Genomic DNA, 23243 nt, shown 5'->3' on the forward strand with positions numbered 1-23243 from the left:
TTTAGTTTAGTTTATGTTTTAGTTAGTTTATATGTGTTTTCTTTGTGTAGTGTTTAGCAGGAACCTGTCATCGGTGGGTTTTGTAGTTGTTTGTTACTGTAGATGTAATTCCTTGTAACACTTTACTTGAAAGAGCTGTCTTTACAATCTTTTTTAAAAAAGTAATGTTTTTAGAAATTGAGATGAATTTTATTAAGAAAGAAGGAAGTATCATAAGATCAGAGGGACAGGTGCATTGTAACAAGAAATGTTCTATAGCAAACTAAACTCCTCTGAAGGAACTTATTTGTAACGTCATCAACTTTTGCAGTTGCATAATCCCATTCTTCAGATTATGCGTATTTCAAAATGTTTGGGACATAATTATTTTAAGATCATTTTGTTTTATTGATAACTGAAACAAGATACTTTTGTATAAAATATTATTAATAAAAAAATGGGTAGCTTTCTGTCAAAAATTAGCTAGTTTTCCTATCAAATGTAGAAGTTGACTATGCAAAAACAGGTCATGTTTTCAGTGGGGAGTATTTAAGCTACACTCTAGGTATCAATACATTTTTAAAAAATTTTAGCTAAAATACTATTACACAAATAAAACCTAAAAATTCAAGTAGTTTTCCACTTTTTTAAATATATGAGTGTAAGAGCAGTAAGACTGGAGAGTAAATTTTAGCATTGCTATGGGAATGTGGAAGAAAAAAGCAATACTAATCCATGTGTAGCTGTAACAACAAGTGGTTATTCTGATTATTATCTTTGAGCAGAAGGTGTTAGAAGAGCAATGGAGATTTTAAGCCACAGGAAGAGTAACCATAGGAGTTGTATTTGCCATTTTTTGTAACATATAAGGAGCATTGAGACTTGCTTATGAAGAATGGAAAACAGTAGACTTATTAGGCCTGCTGTACTAGTACTGCTTTTTTATTTAAAGAGTGAAGCTTTGTTGAGGTGAACGGGAGTACATAATGTTTAATTCAACTTACAGTTTGCAAACTAAGTTTTACACTATGTCAAGTATACCTAGGCCATATATCATGGGACAGTTTATTAGTACTTTCAGAAACTGTTTGACATTTCTAGTCTGGATGTTGGAGATAAATGCAGGGGGTTCCTGCAGCTGATTCTGCACTTCTACCAACAGAAGGAATCTAAAGAGTTGAAAGGATCACAGCACCATACTCTCTTGAGTTTCATGATTTACACAAGAATTTCTATTCTCTCAACCAAATGGTACCTGTGCTTATTTCAATTATCTCCCTTGATCAACACTGGCTAGTAGGGATTGTTAAAGCAGATTAAACTGTTGGACATTAAAACCTTGCTAATACTGATGAAAGCTGGACACTTACTTGAGCCAGGCAGCACAGTACAGAGAAGAGAAGCTTGACATTGTGGATTCTAGCTCCTCACAGCTAGAATCCACAAGTTATTAACCTCTATTTTTCGGTACACAGTAAACCTCATGCAAGGTTTATCTGTTTGGCTGTGGAACTCTAGTAGTGCAAAACCATCTCTGAAACCAATTCAGCTGAGGAGATTCCAGCTGCAAAGAGAATAAATTGTCCACCACGCTCCTAGAGTACACATTGAGGACCCTATGAGTGAGGTGCTTTGCCTCATCTGCCAGATAGGTATGTAGGTATTGAAAGCATCTGAGAGTTCTCTACAACAGTTGACAGCACCAGACTAGTGCTTATTTTTCTCAATCTTTGCCCTTTTTTTCCCAACTAGCACTTTATTGGTAATATTTCAGGACTTACTGGAGTTTGTGCTTTGGGTCACATTTGTGCTATGAAAGAGAGTAACGAGAATGTGAAGATATCGTCTCTACTGATTTATCTGTGCTTTTCCTTCTTTACAGCATTTTGTTTGCAGACATTGTGGGGTTCACTAGTCTGGCATCACAGTGTACTGCCCAAGAGCTGGTGAAGCTGCTGAATGAGCTTTTTGGAAAATTTGATGAATTAGCTACAGTAAGTACAACACTGTTACTTCAATTTAATTTACATTTCCTTCTGAAAAATGATGCATGAGTTACACATTAGAAATCTGTAATAGACTGATTTAGCCCCACATGTAATGAATTTCTAAAACTTCAATCTTTTATTAATATTCTAGAGAAAAAACAATCTCTTTTAGTTGTTTAGGAAAGAAGTGTAAGTGCCATTTTTAAGTATGCTTTTCTTCCCCGTTCATGCAGTCCATCAGTGTTCTTCATTGGTTTTGTTTGCACAAAACAAAGAAAATTTTTCAATGTTTACATTTCTATCCTTCATGGGAAAAAAAATCTGAACAATGGAAAACATGAATATTGGCAGTGTGGCATAAAACTTTCTGTGATAATAGGAAGCTAGAGAGTAAAACTCATTCTTCACAGAGAGCACTCCTTAATACAGAAATGATGGTAGCTTTTCAGAGAGGTTATGGTAGGCAAAATAGGATCCATATCATAAACTGATGCCTATGTTTTGGTTGTTGCACTTATATTGTGCTAGATTCCCCAAGGAAGAGAAAATGAGAGAAATGTTCCTTGCCTATAACTCCAAGCAGCCTAATTTGACAAGAACCATTTGATGGGAAATGAGAGGAATTGCTGTGCCAGAAAAAGTCACACATCTTGTTTCAAATTACATTTAACAAGATGCTGAAAATGTGTTTTCCCAGGAACAAAACAGAACTTCATCAAATCTATCTTACTTGCCAGCTGTCCTTAAAAACTTCATAGCTGAGAAGTAACACTTCCACATAAATTATGCTCCTCCACTGTCTAGCTATTTTAGTCTTCAGATTCTGTGCATCAGCCTAAAGAAAATACTTGTTTAGGCCCTCAACTTAAACAGCATCCACATTTTTTCAGTCCAAACTCAATTCTCCTTGATGCAGTCTTCCACATGAGAGATCTAAAGCATGTGGATATTTTGCATCTAAATCTCCCTCTTGGAAACAGCTTTCAAGGACCCCAAGGAGAAAGAAACCTTCTGCTCCACAAGATGCTAGGGTTGAGAAAGATCTATTCTTAGTTAAATGGGTTCTTTGATTGGGTGCTATGTTCTGATTTGCACTAGATGTTCAAGTCATAACAGAAAAAAACTTGTGTGTTTCCTTTTTTCCAAGAAAAGCAGAAGATTAACTTAGATGCTTAGTAGAGATGCAACAGAATTCTACAGGGTTTTGGCACGAATTTGTGTAACTAATTCATTTCTGGAACTACTGACAGTGATTCATAGAGAGCACAGGTCCCCAGTCCAGAGTACTTCATAGATTATGCCTTAGAATTAAAAATGGACTTCCATTAAGATAGTCATTTGCAAGAGCTTAAATGGCTTAAGAAGTTCAAATATCTTCCTTACTTTGATTTCATTTTAATTTCATTACTGAATTTAATCCATTATATGTCAACCAGACATCTAATAAGCTCTTTTAAAACTTATAATGCTGTCGTTTGTGGAGTCTTCATAGCCATGAAATACATAGCCATGTAATAACGTGGAAGTACTGTAATATAACATGAGATAACTTGTGTGCACACAGAAATACATAAGCCTGTGATGTGTCATGGCACTGAAGCCAGGAACATGGCTACCCTACCATGCTTGCTCCCTTAGCTTATGGCTGAGATGGCTACCTAAAAACAGAGACTAGAAAAGAATAAGGGAATAAAGGTAGGTACTTATTTGAAGGGCCTTCAAAGGTACACCCTGGGCAAGCCAAAGGCTACACCCAAGATGGACCCGAGGTCATGAGTTCTTCACACTTTTATAAGTTTGGTTCATTTGCATATCAGGATCAAATCTCCAATTAAAACTTCATTATGTAATTACCCCAAGTTTACCCCCCCCTTCTTAAGATGTGAGTTTACACATTTTGGGCCTAGGACAATCTGGGTATCCTTGGAGAGCAGGCTTGGAGAGGCTTGTTATACCTAACTACCATGAGAGAACAGTAGTTAACAGGCCACAGGAAACTTCAGAGTTACATACTAAGCACTACAGGATTTGAAAAATATAAAAGCTAAAACCTAAGGCATCAAGCAGTGGCCACGTGCTGCCAACTGGAGGTGTCAGTGACACCATAAGGCAGGTACCAGGCAGATGCCAGCCAACCACCTTTAGTGCAAGGTTGGTTGTTGGTCACAGAAGAAGCAGTTTGGAGATAGCAGAAGAACAAAAAGGCCTTAGCTTTTCTTTTCAGCCTGCAAGGATTCTTTTTCCAAATATGAAAAAAACCCTCATGGTTTCTTTCAGCTATGTGAGGAAGATTTGCTACTTAGGGGTACTTCTAGTTGAGATTGCACTTCACTGTGTGTGATCAAGGACAGACATACAAGCTTTCCTTAGTGCCTTGTGATGTGATTAAGGGAGACTTGTAATTGTGTCTCCTGCAGTCAGAGAAATGTGTTGAGAAATACAGTTTTTCAGAAGTATTCTGATCTCTAGGATAAAGCAGCTTCTAAGATATTCATTATTAGGTCAAAACAGAGGACTGGGCTGATTTTAAAACTGCTGTGCTTGAGTCTTCAGAATGATTAAGGAGGAAATTGTAGAGACTTTAAAGAAGAGTGTAACAGTAATAGGTTACTGTGTGACTACTAAATATATAGTAATAGGTTACTGTGACTACTAAAGTGAGTGTGCATGTTGTGTGCTGCTGTTTGTGTGCTGCTGTTTCTTGGGAAGCAATGTCAACTGGAAGGTGCAGTTTATGACTAGCCTTGTTGAAACAATTGCCCTGTCTTAAAAATGTAGTACTTTAAAAGAATCCCTGTCACCACTTTAGAAAATGTAGTAAGTATAAGGCAGCATATATTTGCTGGGAGCCTCAAGATGAACCTTGGTATTTTGGCACATTGACACATTGTAGGAATAGTGAGTCTTTGCTTTTTGATAGTACAGTTCTACTAAAATTTGTCCTTCTGACATTTAGAGGCTGGTTTATGCTTTTTACATTAGTTATTTCTCTTTCCATATGCTGTTTCTTTGGATTCTTTTTTTTTTCTGTAAGGCACATAGTTTTTCTCTCTTTGAAATGCTACATCTTTTTAAAAATCACAATAGCTTCAGATATAGTTACAACTCATGACAGGGAGTTCTGAAGGCGAACCTTAGGTTTCAATATAAAGCTATTCAATTCCTTTCAAAATGTATTTCAGCATTCTTTTAATAGGGGGAAAAATATTCTGATCTTACTACTCCCTCGTAGAATTAACTTGTACTTTTATCATGTCCTTTCATGTCTATTCACCTCCAGAAAAAGTGTTTTTTAAACACTTATCTTGCACACATAATTTTGCCTTGCAAATCACTTTGAGAAGAGTGCTAGTGAAGAGTCGGTCAAATGCAGTATTTAAAATCATAGAATCATAAAATATCTTGAGTTGGCAGGGACCCATAAAAAACCAAAAGCCCTGCTCCTTGCAGTACTACCTGAAAGTAAACCATATGACTAAGAGCATTGTCCAGATGCTCCCTGAAAATGGTGGCATGATTTCTGTTTTCTTTTTCACAATAGCACTGTTTGGTTTCTTAAAGAAACAATCTTAGGTAATCATATTTCATGTAGAATTTTGTGGTCTCCTCAATAACTTTTTGAGTCCTAAGGCCGACTTCAGTCACTTTGAAGAAAGGAATGTGAGTCTCAAAAATATAAATAAAAATGAGTGTCTTATTAGTATCCTTGCAGGAGTGGGACTTCATCCTAGACAGACATCGGAGAATCCACACAGGAAGGTGCTGTTATGAATGCCTTGGGGTTCATTTGTATGTCTGGTTACTGAAGTTTTGTAATGTCACTGTCTTTAGGCACCCCGATATAAGCATTTTGGGTAAGTTTGTCCATGCAAGGGTTCCCTTGGGACATAACAATAACAAGCCACCTTCCTGAACATAACATTGGTGACGTTTCTCGTAAGGCTGATGAATAGTTCAACTCAAAAGGATGGATTTCTATTGTATTTTATCTGCTGCTCAGGCTTAGTTTACCTAGTTCTAGCTGTTACTTTGAAGTTTTTTGGTTTCCTTCCATTAAACAAGAGTAGCTTTGTGCAGTCTCAGATTTAGCCCTGCTGATAGTCATTCTGCATTACATATTATCAATATATGCTTCAAGCAACTGATCTTTGAATGAGGTCTTCAGATGCCTTGAAATCAACCTTTGATACTATAGCTAGATTTCAGTTTGTCATTCTTCAGCTTACTTGTAAGAGTGACAAATTTTAATGAGATATAATCATTTGCATTATGCTGTCATGGTCAAAGTTCTATTATATTTTGAGGCAGTTTAGACATGTCCCAAATATTTTACTTGTAATATGTCATCTTAATAGAAAAGAGAAGGCAATTCTACAGCATCCTGCATTTTAATGAAACAGGTTTGATTTTTAGAGAAGTTTCTATTTTCTTTAATTGCTTTTTCTTTGGTAGATTTTTTTCTCACATACTTCCTGCATCTAATCTACATGGAGAATTAATTATTTTTCTTTAGAGATTCAGATATTTCTCTTTCAGCATCCATCTTTCTTCATCTTGTACTTCAAAGACTTTTCATTTACAAGCTGACAAGGATGAAAGAATTTTAGATGCTTTCCAAAGGACATCACTAGAAGAGGATTTTAATATTCTGAATGAAAGTTCTTATTTTTTCATGCCACTTTTGGTATCTCATCTATTAGGTAGACCAATACGCACCAATTCCTTGTTCTTTCCATTTACAGTTATGTATACCTCCAGGCTTTGTCAGGCTGAGTCTATTATTATTTTTTTTCATTTTAATTTAGTATCCTTCCCTGATTGCCTTCTTAACATTTAACAATTTTTACTTTGCATATTTCGTATTTCAACATTACTGAAGTTGATCCTTCTACCACTTCAAGCTCAAATACACTGAACTAAAAAACATTGTTTCTGAGCCTTAGACAAAGAATCAGTAGATAATATTTTTAATCAGTTTGTGTTTTTTAACTGTGTCAAGAACAGTCAGTTCTTTGCTGAGCTTTGAACTAGATTTTCCTAGAAGTAATCACTCTAAAAAACTGTTTATATTGCATCTATAGAATGCTTTTAGTTTATATTATGATAATTATGATGCATTTTTAAAATATAAAATAAATTAAGTTTTTTTGAATGGTTAACATGGGAAAATTAGTGCTGGAAAACATAGGTATAAACTTACAGCATGTAACCCTTATTTGTGAAAATTGGTGTGCATTGTGGGGATGGATATTTATAAAGGCTAATTTTAAGGAGACTTGTCTCCTCAATTCCCCTTGAGAGTCAGCACAGACACAGGATCTCACTGAGGAAGATCACCACATAAGTTGAAACCCAGTTCTGAACAGCCATTTGGATAGGTCTCCTAGAGAGACCTAAGGAAGTAAACTTTCTTAAATGAAAGTGGTCTGTGACTCTATAGGATCTGGGAATAATGATGTGTGCGTGGAGTGAAGCTAAAGTAAGTGTCTGGGGACAGTTTTCTAGGGAAAAAATTAACACTACACACTTTAAGTATTGTAGGAACATATAAATGGGCAAGTACCCCAGAGAGTAGGTCTTGCCTATTTTACAGCATATTTTAGGTAAGAGGATACTGTGTTTGGTATGCTAATTCTTTGTCACAATTCTTGTCATAATTTGTGGTAAATCACCAAATACTTCCTGAGTTTTCATGCTGCAAATCTGAAGTTTGCATCTTTGTACAGGACTGTATTGGATTGTTCCAATCAGCTTCAGGTTCTTGAAGTGTGGGCCTATGTACTGACACTTGTTGTTTTGACCTGTTGTGCAGTTAGCATAGAGAAAAGTATTTCTGGAATCTGGAAAAATAACCATTTCTTGAAATTTAGAGCTTAATTTTTCGGCATTTTATAGTGTATTTATTTTAGGCTTGGTTCTCCTGGAATAAATCTTCATAAAAAGACAGAATCTGAAAGGATACTTAATAAAACCTAGGAAGGAGACAAGCTTGTGTGTCAATCATGATGATTGTATAAAACATTCTTGCTAAAACCCTTTTACATTTCCAAGTAAATTAATGTATATGACTGTTAAATAGGTTTTCACTCTCTGGAACTAAAATTTTCATGTTCTAGTTTTGTAAAATCACACTCCATATGAAGTAGGGAAAGAATTTATTGTAAGAATGAGAATGTAGAGAAAAGTTAGGCCAAGAAGCAGTAGGTCATTTTAGGTCAGCATATATCATTGCCAATAAAATTGAGGGAAAGCGTTTGAAACAAATGTCATCCTTTTTATTGCTATCCTGAATAATTCTACATTTGTTCATGCATAACATGGCTCCCATGATGGTAGGTAATTTGTAATGAGTTCACAAACACATTACTAAATTAAAAACTTACAAATGCTCATCTGGAGATGGCCGGCTTTCCTCAATCAGAGCCTATCAAGTGATTTTCTGTGGCACTTGCATACTATAACCACCTTTGTTTTCCTTTTGTATTTTCTGCCACTGTAAAAGCTCTTCTTTTTAAGTCTGTACTAACTCTTACTGCAATGTCTCCATTACTCTGCTAAATTGAACTCTATGGAGTATTGCAGTTAGCTCTTTCTCAAGGCTTTTTATGCTGGGACTAGCAGATGTACAAGAGCTAATGTAAGTTATAAAGTTACTATTTGCAGGATTTATTTCATTAAAAGGTTATTAAAATAGTTGTTTCAATTTTTAAATCCACACTTCAAAACCTGGGGAAAAAATTGTGAAATATGTACATAGTAATTGACAGGGTTCAGTGGAATTTTCTAATGGGCTGGACAGTTTTCCTAAGTGTATTGTCACTATTGGCACACTGCAATGTAATAGAGCTGGTGGTAATGGCCATGTCACTTCATTATACTTAGGATTTGACTATGAAGTTTATCTCAGAAGATGGCTTCAATAATTTCTCACATTGTGGCCCACATTCAAAATTTTTATTAAAATAGATTTGGATGCTACACAGAGAAGCCATGTTGGTAGATCTCTTTTGTTTTACTGAAAAGAAAAGCAATATGATAAGTGAAATTATTGTCCACCATTAGTGAAAGCTGCAGGTGGTGTGAGTAAACTGCATCTGGCTTTGGGGCTCTCAGCACAAGAGAGACCTGGATCTCTTAGAGTGGGTCCAGAAGACAGTAACAAAAATGATCAGAGGGCTGGAGCATCTCTCCTGTGAAAAAAGACTGAGGGGGTTGCCTGGAGAAGAAGGCTCCAGGGAGATCTTACTGCAGCCTTTCAGTATATAAAAGGGGGCTTATAAAAAAGTCAGCAAGGACTTTACCAGGGTCTGTGGGACAAAGGGTTTTAAACTGAAAGTTTTAAAGGGGTATTGAGGTAGATTTCTAAAGAGTTTTTCATGTCAATCTAAACCCACATTTTCATCTTTTTCTGCACCTAGCTGTGTCTTTTGGGAATACTGCTACAGTCTAGGGGACATTCACTTGGTTGTACTTTCCATGGAATGCTATCCCTTTTTTTTTTCCTCTAAAGTGCTTTGATGCACAAAACAGCTACAGCTGAGGGAAAAAAATAGGATTTTTTTTATGTTTCACTTAATTTTAGAAGGGACTGAAATATATTAAGAAAGTGTAAATGTCAAAAAATGTAAACTGATTACTTACAAAGAATCTCTTCCTGTCATCATGCACTGAACTTAATAACTTAGTATGGCATTGCTGAGTTACGTTACGCAGTCTTCCAACTAACACAATCCGATTCACCGCCTTTTCTTTTATGACCTTGAAAGAGGGTGATTTGTCCTTCACCATTTCCTTAGCAGCCGAACACTGTAGTATGTTCTTCCAAAGGCACTTGGAGCAGTAAGACAGTCGCTATATCTCTGCTTAAAAGAGGGAGTGGATTTGTAAAGCCACAAATGGGTATCACCAACCAGATATCTTAGACCAGTCTGTATTCAAATCTTTTGAAAAGGGGGCGCTCAAAACTGGTATCTGGCCCACAACTCTCAGGCTGAGCTGCTTTGATTAGTACTGCAGAGAATGAATATTAAAATTTGCCTTTATCCCATATTCTGTGTATATATGCAAGAGGGTGTAGGTAAATTTGCAGAACTGTGTCTCTGCATGTCATACATGCAAATATGCACATATATATGGTTGGAGGCATATAGCTATACAGTACGATAGCTAATATATAGGCTTTTATGACTTTGTTCCAATCTAGTAAACAACTGTAATGAACTTGAATAGAGACATAATTTCATCTTCAGATGATATAGCAGAAGATACAATTCTTTCTGTAAGTCTTTTGCATCTGCACACACATCTGTAGTAAATGATAAATTCTAGAGTGATTCAAAGCTTTCTAATCCAATTTTCTACTGAGATTAATAGCATTTTGGCAGAAAGTGCTATAAATGTTAAGTATGCTGCACACGCTATACACACTGGAAATAAGATGCAGTGGTAATGCATAATGCCATGCTGATTAATATGGACTGAAAATTTGATCCCCTCTGCTTACCTGTTAAAAACAATCCAGAGGATTCCTCCAACAAAGCAAGCTGTTGGATCAGGGCTTTCCAAATGAAAGTGACTGATAATCCAAGAAGAAAGAAAAAGAGAAGACAAATATGAAGGGAAAAAAACCCACAAATACTTCCATGAAGGGTCCTTTCCTGAGACTCACTAATATTCCTTTTGTCTAGTTCAACATCTGTAAGGGAAGGTGACCATGCCCCTGTGTGGCACTGCCTGGTCCCAAAGATGAGGTTCTTGACAGCAGAGCTAGAAGATTAATCTGTGTTCCTTCTTCAGCCCTCATAGTTCACCACTTTGCGCCGGAGTGAATTCTACTTCAGTGAAAACTGAGCCATCAGAAATTTGCATTTAGTGGTTTTCCTCTATCCAAGACTTCTCTTCAATATGTGAATATTGAGCTAACAAATTTTTTTTCAGGAAGTAGTCAATTTTTTCCCCCACAGATTCAGGCAATGAAGGGGTTTTGACCTCCAGAACTGTTTTCTCTGCTGCCAGTGCATCCATCTCATTCCACTCTTCTGCTGCATGCAGTGCTGCTCCTGCACTGATTTGCAGCTATGCCCAGGAAATATCCAGAGATCTCACTATAGCTGAAGGTTGATGTATAATGAGAGTGTCAAAGCCTTGCCCTGAAACCATAAAGCCATCTGTAAGTCCAGGCCTAATAAATCTCCTGCCTTTTGCCCCAACATTTAAATAACTGAACCTGAACATGTATGGGTTTTGGTTTTCTATTTTCCTTTTTTTTTTTCCTATTTTCTTTTTTTTTTTCTCTAAGACTCTAACTTTGCAATAACTAAGTACTGTAGGTAGTGATCAAACTCCTGTTCCCATTTATGTAGGCTAAGCAAAATAAATGTTACTATTTTTAAAGTCCATAGCATTATGAGGGAGTGCAAGACTGGTAGGGTCTGAGTTGGGGGAAATGGGAAACACTACTTATACATTTTTTTGTAGGCCTTATTAATCCTTTCTCTTACTCTGCAAAGTATAACCAAATCCAAGTTGGCTGGATATGGTAAAGAAACTTTTTGAACCTTAGATGATGCAGTTTTTATTAGGAATGGCAAAAATGCGTCTTTCTAATTTATGGATAGTTAAAGTCCTGCCGACTCATAGATGGTGATTCCAGTAGGTTAGGACAATAAAAGTCTGACAAGCACACCTGCAGATCAGGTTGCTTTCAGACTTGCAGACAAAGAAATGGATGAATATAATAAGCATAAAATATATTGCAATTAAATCACACAGGGTCGGACTCAGCCTTGCTGCAATTCCACTGCAGTCAATGGAGTTACAAGAGACAGCTCAATGTTTTAAGTTTTTAAAATCTTGCGTGTTAAAGTTGTAGTCTATCTGAGCTTCTTTTGTGGCTCACTTTTATAGGTACCACATACCATGGTGACACATAACTGTGTACAAATACATGGATCATTGCAGTGACAGAAGGAAGAGCAGGGACTCATTCTGGCATTAGCATCTGCCAACTCCAGAATAAATAAAAGCTTTAAAGGAAGTCTTCTCCTACCAGACAGAGTTGCAAGCAACAAAAGTTGATTCTGATTTTGGATCTATTCACAAAACAATTACTTACTTGGATAGCCTTTTAATAAAAACAAGCAAAGTTCCAGCAGTGACAATAAGGATTGTTGCAATCTGACATGTGAAAAAGATCCTCCTTTAAAAGACTTTGCACTTACTTGGTACAATCTCTTTGTTCTAGAGAGCATCTGACTGTCATTCTTATGGGTTCTGCGGGAGAAGTTTGGCAGCTTCTTTAATATTTCTTTTAGACATCATATATAAGTGTATATATATATATTTATGTATAAAATTTTTTTACGAACCGTAAAATCTTTTCCCTTTTTATTAAAAAATAACCTTATCCTGGGTATATCAAACATTTGTCTTGTATTCTACAAGAATGTGGAGTTAATGCTCTGAATTTTCAGTCTGAGTTGACAGACTTCACTCTTTATGCAAAACGCATTAAATAAAGAACTACAACAACAACAAAATCCCAGAGCTGTTTGAAACAAGTGTCCCCTCCCCCAGTTTTACATAACAGATAGATAGAATAAACTGCTTTATGAAGTGCTTTTCTGAATGTGTGAAGAAAGCTCTTAGTAACTTTGAAGTGTCCTCTGCTTTCTGAGTTGGGCTTCCACTACACACTGACTGACCCTGTTACTGACAGTTGTGCCAGAGGGATTTCTGCAGATCCACTTGGAAACCTCCTAGTAAGGCGCCCCAAGAGGGTGAGCTGCCTGGCTAATGTAGTACTGGCACTCTCTAGTGCTTTTTATCATGTGCATAAAACCAAATTATCTGTTGTTTCTAAACAGACATTTCTTGTATCAGTTGTGACTGGAATTTGTAACTATCACACATGAATTCATCAGTGTCACAAATGTGAAAAATATTGATGAAAGAAGGATTTTTTAGAAGTTGCTGAGGAAACAAAACAAAGAGAAGGGTGTTGTTTTATTAATTTTCTGTTTTATCAGTCCTTAAAAAGATTGCTTTTTCAAAGCTGTACTGTGGGTCTTTCCTGGAAGTCTACCTCACATGTCAAGAAAAATAAAACAAACCATTTTTCTGAAGATTACTGTATATTAATGATAAATAGGACAGTGAGGATAATATCTGATAAGGAATAAACAGACTGGTGATTTCAAAAACAGCAGGCGATTTAGCCATATGTATTCCATCTAGATAAATATCTCTCCAGAAAATACTGTTGTACTTTTTTTTATTCTTCTTTTGTTTTTCTCCTGCACAAATAGGAAATTGACTCAGAATGGAGTAAACTCTGTTTTGTTTTGTTTTGTTTTTCTTTTTTAAGCTGTCTACCAGGCTGTTATCAAGTCATTAGAAATAAGCCATTTTTGAGGTAGACATTAATAGGAGAGATCACTGATTGATTAACACATACGTATTTTTCACCCCAGATTACTGAAATGGCTTTTCTGAATAGTTTTTCTAAGGGTCAAATAGACATTGCTTGGCCACAAATCCTACATAACAAATTTGAAGATGAAGAAGGTCTTATAGGAGATTTTGAAGTGTCAAAACTGAATTTATTTTGGAAAGCAGGCTTCAGCTTTAACTACTGAGAACTCTCTAGTGCTTCAAGATCTGTCCAGAATTGGGGGGGGGGGGGGGGGGGGGGGGGGGGGGGAGGTATTTTTTTGACAGTATAATCTAGTGGTATCTAGTAAAAAACTTTGTGGTTTCCATTAAAAAATGTACTGATTTCTGTCCAAAAACCTTGAATTAAACAGACTGTTCTGTGTCAAGGTCAATTTTGAGATCTGCGTATTACTGTGTGCATCAATAATTATTTTACTTATATAGTAGCATTTAGCCAAGGATTTCAAAAAAGAGTCTGAGTAAAATTGGTGAGGCATTTTTGGCTATAGGCTGTGGGAATACTGTTAGGGCCCTGGTGATAATCCTCCAGAAAGAATTATGCTTGTATTCATGGAAGTATATATTAGCAATGATAATTAGGGGTATATTTAAAATCCTGTGGTACAGTAGACGAAATGTTAAGTTGTTGTGGGGTATGCCCAGCCACTGCCCTGGAGGGATGTCTGCTGAGATAAGAGATTTTGCAACCACCCAGCAGGACTCCCTGGAAAAGACTTTAGAGTCATGGTGAGGAAAAGTAGACCCACAATCCTTTGGGGGGCCCTATGCAGATCATTCTGTAACCCATTGGTCTATCCCAGACCCTCTGTAATCCATTGGTCCCCTTGCTGATCCCCTGTATCCCTATAAAAGAAGACCAGTTCGCCTCTGTGGGGAGAGAGCTCGTCCCTGGCCTTCCCTTCGCCGGAGGGGACCCACAATAAAGCTCCCTTCGTGCGGAACCAGCCATACAGGTCTTCTCGTCTCTCTCTGGTCTGGTTTGGTCTAGAGGCAGCCCTGCAGAGCTGAGCTGAAATCACGAGCTGATATCACTAAAGAGCTGACAGCTTCTGCACGGGCTCCTCTGCCAGCAGCTGAGAGGAAGACACTGAACCTCGGGCAGGCGATTCCTTTCGGGACCATCTTCCCGGACCGGTCATCTCTTCCTGGGTCACAGCCTCGGACCCCATTACCAGCTGTAATAAGTTGTCACAACTATTTAAGCATACCCAAAAAGACAGCTCTCTTGTTTGATTTGAGATCTGAATTTGCTGCTTAATTTATAAAAGGAAGTACACAAACCAACTTTCCCAAATAGTGCCTTCTTCCATGCATGAACAGAGGTAAATCTCATTTTATAGTATTTGTTCAATACTGAGTACCATTTACAAAGAAGAGAGACATGGAAATGCCTGCAGCAGGAAGAGTGTGTAACAACAAGCCCCAAATGCTGGTATAAATGGTGATATGTCAGAGAGAAAAGCATCACCGTAGGCATAATCATTGCTTCTGAATGTGAACTGGATTGTGGGTAATCATGTGGAGAATGTGGTCAACTCAGGAAGGTTTTAATTCTTATAGGCAGGAGACTGGATGAAAACATGCTTGTGTGAGAAGCTGAATAAGTATGATTCTATTATTAGATTTTTTTTTGCAGAAATTTTCAATTCCATCACCACCACCCTCTCTTTTTTTTCCCCTTTCTGTGTTGCTGAAGTCAAGTCTATATTGCACACTGCTGGGGAATTAATCAGACTTTAGTGAATCATCTCCCATCATGTTCACAACAGTTAATTTTTCATGGTGCTTGCTGGCATAATCCCAGCTTTGTAAATTGGATTCATTTAATCAGGTTATTTACTTTTCTGTGCCAAACTCTAAATGGGTAGAAATTGCCATAGTCTAGTTACAAAAGATACCATCATCTCTTTGTGTCTCCTCATAGTTTATTAGTTAAAGGTACTGTTTTTTTAGAGGCATTTTGTTATGTGCTCTCTGTTTAGAAATGAACTTTCTGCTCAGACGGATTTAGCAATTATTGCATGCCATCATTTTGGGGTTTTTTTTAAATGGGAGAGTTTTAGCCAGAACTCTTTGGCTGTAGAAATTAAACTTCATGCAAACAGGAGATAAATTTGATTGTAATGCAAACTGACTAGCTTCTTGTCTGCAAGTCTGTCATACTGATCATGCTGTGATTTATGAATAGGTAATGCAAAATGTGTGTACTTTCACAGATAAATAAGTAATCTTTCCTGGTGAATTGGAACTGAATTTGAAGCAAAAGTTTCTCAGAATGCAAACATTTCCCAATATACAGTAGTGGTTTGGCTTCAGTCTTTTGGTTTGGGTTCATACAGAAATGAAGTCTCATTGTGAATCTTGAATTCATAGTAACCTAGCATGCGGGCAAGGCAATAACATTTGTTCAGGACTACAGCTTTAAGCAGCATTAACCCATGTGTGTTGAGCAATGCAGGGCTGATGTCTAGTATATATGTATATATTTATAAATAAATAAACAAATGTGGTGTCAGCTGTTGTGTACAGGGAACCCAGATTTCATTAACTGTAAATTACCTCATTTGATCAGAGAAAGATTCTCTTTATTGCAATTTAGATATGCAGAAGATTTTACCCTGTTAATATTGGAATATTTATATAAATAGTAAAAATTTTCCTATTCTGTTTTTATGAAAGGAAAATCATTGCAGAAGAATAAAAATCCTAGGGGACTGTTACTACTGTGTATCAGGATTGACCCAGCCCAAAACAGATCATGCCCATTGCTGTGTTGAAATGGGACTGGATATGATTGACACCATCACGTAAGTACCATGCATGGTGAACCCAGACAGGAGTGCTGCAACAACTCCTATGTGGTGTTCCGGAAGTGTGCTCTTAGAGAAACAGCAGTGTCTGCTAGCACTGCTCACCTGGCAAGTCACACTCTTGCATTCAGGCCACAGGACACTGATTTCAGGAACAGCCATTCTAGATAATTGATTTTCCACTCCATTTAATCACTGTAAGGAGTAAGTGTGCAAATTGAGTATGTAGAGGCATACACATGTACTGAATAGGTGGCAGAAAGATAATGGGAAATAACAAAATATACCCTATCACCACAGTGAAAATAGTCAAGTTTCTTGTTTTGCAGTGATAAACACTGCTCATTTCACACACCAGTATGTAAACTCAAAACCAGTCCTGATGTATGCCTGTTGTATATCTCTTTGTAGTCTCAAAATCATAGCCTGCTGATTACTCCTTTTTACTGTAATGTTTAAACCTTTGATTTATTCTACTTTTCAGAAATGTAACGTGGAATTCACTTTGCTGCTCAGATTTTTTTTTTATGCTTGATAGCTCTACATTGATCATTATTTTGCCGAGGCAAAAAATATGGGTATGAGAGAACTGTGAATGAGCTTTTAGCCAAAGCTGGAGATCTATTTCATTACATAGGAGGGAAAGGATAAAGATGGAAAATTTCTTCACTATTGTATTGCTCACTTCTCCTTTTCATTTGCTAAACATACTACAAAATCTCACAGAGTGTGAAGAGTTGGGTAAATTAATTCATTTTCACCCTCTCATTCAATGCAAGTTCATCACGTTTTTAAGCATTGTAAAACTGATAAAATACTTTGTAATCTCTCATTCTATAATTTATGGTAGCCTATGATAATATAAAATCCTAAAAGAATATGTTTATTCTTTCAGCAGTATATGGATACTCCATTTATAAGAAAGCCCTGACCTTTAGAAACATAATTAGATGTACAGGTCCTGTACACATTTTACAAAAGCCTTTTGGTTTGTCTGGTTTGTTTCTTTTTTTTAATTCCTGGATGATGCTCTCATCGTCTTTTAAACCCAGCACTAATCTTTAATTCATTAGTTGTGCTTTATTTCATGTATACAAATAAGGTATTGATATAGCTATTGGAACTTTCCTCTTTAGAATGTTTCAGTTTTACTAAATTAGAAACGAACATGTTCCCTTTTTAGGGTATATTTTATTGGCTTCTGACATGATAATTTAAACTTGAAAAAGGAGTTGAACTAGAAAAGAATGAACTGGGACTGTTCAGCCTGCAGAAGAGAAGGCTCAGAGGGATTCTTATCAATGCAGACAAATACCTAGTGGGAAGGAGTAAAGAGGTCAAAGCCAAACTTTTCTCAGCGACATCCAGTGCCAGCATGAGAGGAAATGGGCACAAACTGAAAATACAAGAAATTCAATTTAAATAGAAGAAAATACTTTTTTTATTGTGGAGGTAGTCAGATACTCAAGAGGTTCCACTGAAAAGTTGTGGTATTTGTGTCCTTGGAGAGATTTAAAACACAGCTGGGCACAGTTCTGGGCAAACTTCTGTAGCTGGCTGTTCTCTGAGCAAGTATATTGGTCTAGATGATTTCCAGAGGCCCCTTGCAGCATCAGCAACTTTGCAATTCTAAGTGGATGAGCTGTAGCGTGTTATCTAGACATGTTTAGTCAGAGGTTGTGGTAGAAGATAACTGGCAATTTCAGAATTTTATTTTTTAAAGAACTCATATATTTTAGGTCTTTTGTGTAGTCAGTGGTAAGAGCATGGTGAGAGGGCAAGATGGGTAAGAGACAAGGCTGTAAGAGAGTTCCAGGTTTATTCAGGATTGTTGGATGGCTAGGGATCTATTCTGCGTTCTTTTTGCGTAAGCACAATTAGTCTCTCTCCTTCACAGAAACAAATTAGAAGATAGACTCCCCAGATTAATTTGTTTTAAGATATATTCAGTAAATTAAAAGAAGAAGTCAGGAGCTTCTGACAGTGAAGTTGGAATGCAGCATTTTATTTTGTATTGGTGTGATTGTTAAGTTTTGTTTATCAGTTCCATGAGATACAAAGTCACTTTTTTTAAACTTCCCCCTTTCATGCAGAGGTGGATGCCAGCTGGTAGTCTTTTTAAAGTCTATTCACTTTACTGTAGAATTCAGGTCTTGGCACTGTAAATTTATGCTTGGAATTTGTCATCCCTAGTGATAGGTTTGTCATGTTACCTGGGATAAATAAGTAAGTAAGTAAGTAAATAAATAAATAAATAAAATCACTTCAGCTGTGATTCAGGTGATAGATTTGTCAAAAGTGTCTGTCCCAGAGCTATGTATCAACAAGATGTGGGGTTTTTTTCCGGAAAATCAAGGAATATAAGCTTCTATGGCTCATTGATGGTTCTGTGATTGGACTGAGTTGAATGTGTTCATATAAACTGATACATTCCGTTCTCTTCATGTTCTGCATAACTATTATTTAAGATTCCTACAGTATGGTGCTGAATGTATCATCTGAGAACATAATTTTCACAGTATTATAAAATAATTATAATTTTCACAATTTCATCCACCTTCCTCAAAGTTTTCTTCAAGGGAACAGAACCAAAATCATTATGGGAGGAGCTTTTTATTCTTAAAACTGATAAAACAGATAGTGTTATATTCTGTTTCTATTCCAAAAGAATTTCTTCAGCTGTTGTGTCAATGCCTCAGTACAGGACAGGTGTTTGTTCTACTTTAGAGTCGCTTAAAGTGCCACGGCAGTAAGTGAAGTGTTCGATATCACCAATGTTGTTCTTACTGTATGAGTTTTGACTGTCAACTTTTTGTTACCAATAAAATTAAAATGATCATATTCATTAGTGCCTCTAATATGTCACGTATTTCTCTAACATGGCTGTTGTCCTCACCTTGGTTATGAACAGTGTGTTAGACCAAGTACTCTCTTCACCTTACTTAAATTGATTCCCACACTTGAAGGTTTCAGTCTCATGTACTACAGTGTTTTACCTTCTAAATAGATATATTTGTTGGCTAATTGCCATGTAGAAAAGTTATGCCCTGCTAACAAAGCTCTTCCCTCCCTCTCTCTTCCAAAAGCTGTCTAGAGTTCTGGTTTAAGCTAGTGTTATGGGGGCAATTTTATACATTCTTAATAGTCTTGTCTTTCCTTAGACAGCGCTTCATCAATGGATATAAATTGTATTAAACAATTCTTTGGCTCAGTCCAGAAACTCCTCTTAGGAGATGAAATGTGGTGAAATGAGGCACTTATTTAACTGCATTCAATAATGTTGCAGAGCAAGAAATAATCTGTAATGTTTCCAATTGGAAATGAGAGATTCTGTGTGAGCAGTATATAAATACTAGATTTTGGACTGGGTCAAAATACTCGGGTTAACATTCACAGACTTATCAACACTTTAATGGAATCCTGTGATCATTCCTGTTGTCACACAGACAGTACATTTTCATGATGCTTCTTCCATTAACACCTTGCCAGGATGCCATTTTAGTACTGACTCAGAGGGAATTGCATCACTAGCTGCATCACTGACAGTGTGTAGTAGCAGGAAGCATGGCACAGTAGGAGCATGACTGCTGCTGACTGCTTTAGTTCACCCTACACATACTGTGGTGAGAAGGGGAAGGGTTACTTTAGAATAAGTCTCATCTGACCTTCTGATTGAAGCTGCATGTGGGCTTTTGAAGAAGTCTGAAGGAAACTGTCCATGAACCCTTGCTTCTTGAGAACTGAGTAACCCAGTGGGGTTTATCTGGTATTTTCTGCGTCGCATAGGTGATTTTATCCCGAATGGATGACTCCACCTAATGTGAATGACTCCATCAGTCATCATGTAAGACCTCACAGATGGAAGCTGGGCTTATTTGCACCTGGGGAGATTTTTGCACTGGGGAGGTTGATGCTTGAACTGTCTCCTTTTGATGGGTTTGGTCATTGGCTGACCAAAGCACCAGGAAAGGGAGAGGAACTACACTAGCCAATTTGAGTAAGTCCAATGGAAATATCAAGTCCTCCTGTGTGATATTTTTCTGAGGAAATATACAGAAGCATTAACTTCCCTGATGTCAACACTGTTGAAGCTTTTCCCTGGTCATCCAAAAGTCCAGGGACTGGAAATGTTTGAACTGGCAGGAGTGAATTGACCTCAAGTTTTGAGAGAACCAGCAGCTGCCTTTTTAAGAGGCTGTCTATCAGTGGTGAAAGCTTCGTCAGCCTGCACCTCTGCCAAAGCAAGCCAACAGCCCTTCACAGCCCTGACTCTCTTCCTAGTGCTCTGCTGCAGCTGACCAATACTCTGAGGAAGTGTATGTAATCGAACCAAAAATCATGTCTATGCCTTTAACCAGGAAACATTTATTTCTGCAGATATTTTTAGATCGAAAGAAAAGACCTAAATAATTAAAAGAAATAGCATGCAGAGCTTTTTTCTTTCCCTCCTCAAATGCCCAGTAGCACAGGTCTGGATCTGTTCTGCAGGTGATCTAAATTACTTTCATGGCTTGTATCAGCGCATGAAATATTTGTAGTTAAGGAGGGAACTAAAATTTAAAGGCTTTATAGGATACTAGAGCTGTCAGGGTAGATGGTTGTCTTATTAGTCACTTGCATAGACTCTGAACACAACTGATTTAAAAAGAAAATTTTTTTTATTTCCATTTTTTTCTGGGCCTACTTTTGTGTTAACAGTTGGAAAACTTAAGTAAGGAACCTTTGAGAGAATAAGTTCTAATGAATAATTTATTTGAGAAGCTTCTTTTTCCTATTCCTGGCTTGTTTGTGAAGTGCTGAAATTTTCTCAGAAATGTATTTAGAATTTAAAATACCTCAGTGGACACTTTTGTGATATTTTATTGTAGAAATGTTGATGTTGTTTGGCAATATGATCATTGTACTGCTCTGAATTTATATTTGAAGCCTGTTCTTTATGTATTACCTAATATTCCCCATTTTTGATAGTTCAGTGGGGTATATTTATGGAAATTATCTGCATAAAGAGCACAAAGGTCTACAAGATAAACTCAAAAAATTTAATGAACTGTTCATGTGCTTTTTTCCCTACTCAAATTTAGTAACGATGAAAGCATCTCTGAAACATGTCATAGCTTCTGGGGAAGATGTAGAAATGCATTCTCAATTTAGATTTTTTACTAAGTGACTACTTATGGAAATTTTTAGTTCAAAACATGAAGTTTTTTCGGATTCTGCTTTATGGTTCATTGGTGCATTTTACAGATCAGCTTATTTAACAAGGAGTATGGTCAGCCATGTTGTATTTCTCTGCTCATCTCTTTTCATCTACTTTTCGTTATTCTACTCAAATTTCTAAAAGGAGATTTAATTTCCTCCAGTCAGACAAAGTAATGTTAAAGCCTGGAGTGGACTTCATCAGTCTCTGAATTTCACCGTCTTTCCACATACATTTAGTCTGAGGTTTTATATACTTTTTTAAACGGAGTAGAAGGGAGGGAGGGAACCAACAACAAAAAAACCCGACTCATTTGTGAACAGAGAAACTCAAACTCTTGTGGGTTCATTAATTAAGATTATTACGTAGGTACTTAATTATGTAGGAGAACATAGGTAGGCATGGTGTAATCCTGAAGGGCTTTGGCTTGCAAGGTATGGTCTTGGTGTAAGGTCAACCTGTAAATGACACAATAACATATGCTCAGGCGAAGATACAAAGTGTGGTCACTTATCACTAGGTGGCTTATGTAATTAGGTCCTTTCATTTCCTCAAAGCTTTGTCAAACAGACAGTGTGCACAACAAAGCTTTGTAACACTAGAATCCTTTTAGGACTCCTTGAAGTCATATTTGAGGCTTGACTGGGCACAGATACTGTATAAGGGAGATCTGACTAGCAGTGAGCAGAAATAGGACAAGGAAATATTTAATCTTTCAGAAAGCTGTGCATAAGCCTGTCTGTGCTATTGCATAAAATATGACTGAAAAATGTGTTATGCCCAGATTCCCTATGGGGAAAAAAGAGGTCTCCATGTTACTCATATTAGTGATGGCTGACATGGTATATACTTCAGCACTTCATAGGTGAAGAGTTTCTTACTTAAATTGAGGCCAGGTATCTTTGATGCACATCCCACATCTTGTTCTATGCTGACCTTTCTGTTAATTGTATTTAAACAAGTATAACTTCTGAAAGAGTTGAAAAGTCTTTCTAAAGGCATCTCAGCAAAATCCAGTGTACCTGGATGATACTTGAAAAAAAAAAAAACGGGTCAATGAATTTAAAGGAAAAATTATAGCCAGCATCTCATTTTAAAGTCTTCTTCTATTAAATGCATTGGAAAATTCAAATTAAGAAAATCTAATGAAAATAAATTCTTACACTGAATAGTCAGTTTCCTTTATTCAGCGATAATATCACTTTTTGGACAGCAAATGGACTGTGGAATGCCAGGTGTTTCCCTAACAGAAAGAGCTGAAAAGATCTATGTACAGTATTATTACATAACATGTAATATTTAAGACTATTCAAGGTACCTTTTCAGTGTTCACAACTTTGTGCAGGGTGCAAGTCATAGCATGCCCTTCATTCACAGAAATGAAGAATCTTTCCTTATTGCAGCACCAAAAAAATGCTTTTAATAACAATTTTGCATATTAATTCATCCTTTACCCACTAAGCAGTGAAAATCTCTGAACATTAGATTTAATTAACAGGTGCAAGACCATAGTTACAAGTTGTTTCTGTGCCACTCTTACATGAGCTTTGGAAAGATATTAGTGTTTATAATCAGTCTGCTGTTCTTACACTGATTTATTACTTTCATTATTTTCTTTGTCCTGTATTCTGGTAACTGGGTAATTGAACCAATTAGAACATAGTAGATTGGGAATAGTTACTTATACATTGGCCTTCTCAACTAGTGCCTCTCCGTACCTCTTTTCTCACAGAAATGTCAAGAAATTTAGAAATATTGAGATTTTGCTTCAACAGTAATTAAAATATAACCAAGAAAAATTTTTGTTTTCAAATT

General features: G+C 36.7%; 1 protein-coding gene across 4 annotated transcripts in view; it reads left to right on the forward strand.

The window, feature by feature from the left end:
* The window catches only part of ADCY1 (adenylate cyclase 1), a 160955-nt gene that overhangs the window by 75335 nt on the left and 62377 nt on the right, over window positions 1–23243 (forward strand). For all 4 annotated transcript variants that reach the window (XM_032102857.1, XM_032102858.1, XM_032102862.1 and 1 more), the window contains 2 exons: window positions 1862–1973; window positions 16101–16228. In XM_032102857.1, coding sequence (XP_031958748.1) covers window positions 1862–1973; window positions 16101–16228 — 240 coding nt within the window. The remainder of the gene's footprint in view (window positions 1–1861; window positions 1974–16100; window positions 16229–23243) is intronic.

This window comes from Corvus moneduloides, chromosome 1, assembly GCF_009650955.1.
Source record: "Corvus moneduloides isolate bCorMon1 chromosome 1, bCorMon1.pri, whole genome shotgun sequence".
In the NCBI taxonomy this organism is placed as follows: Eukaryota; Metazoa; Chordata; class Aves; order Passeriformes; family Corvidae; genus Corvus; species Corvus moneduloides.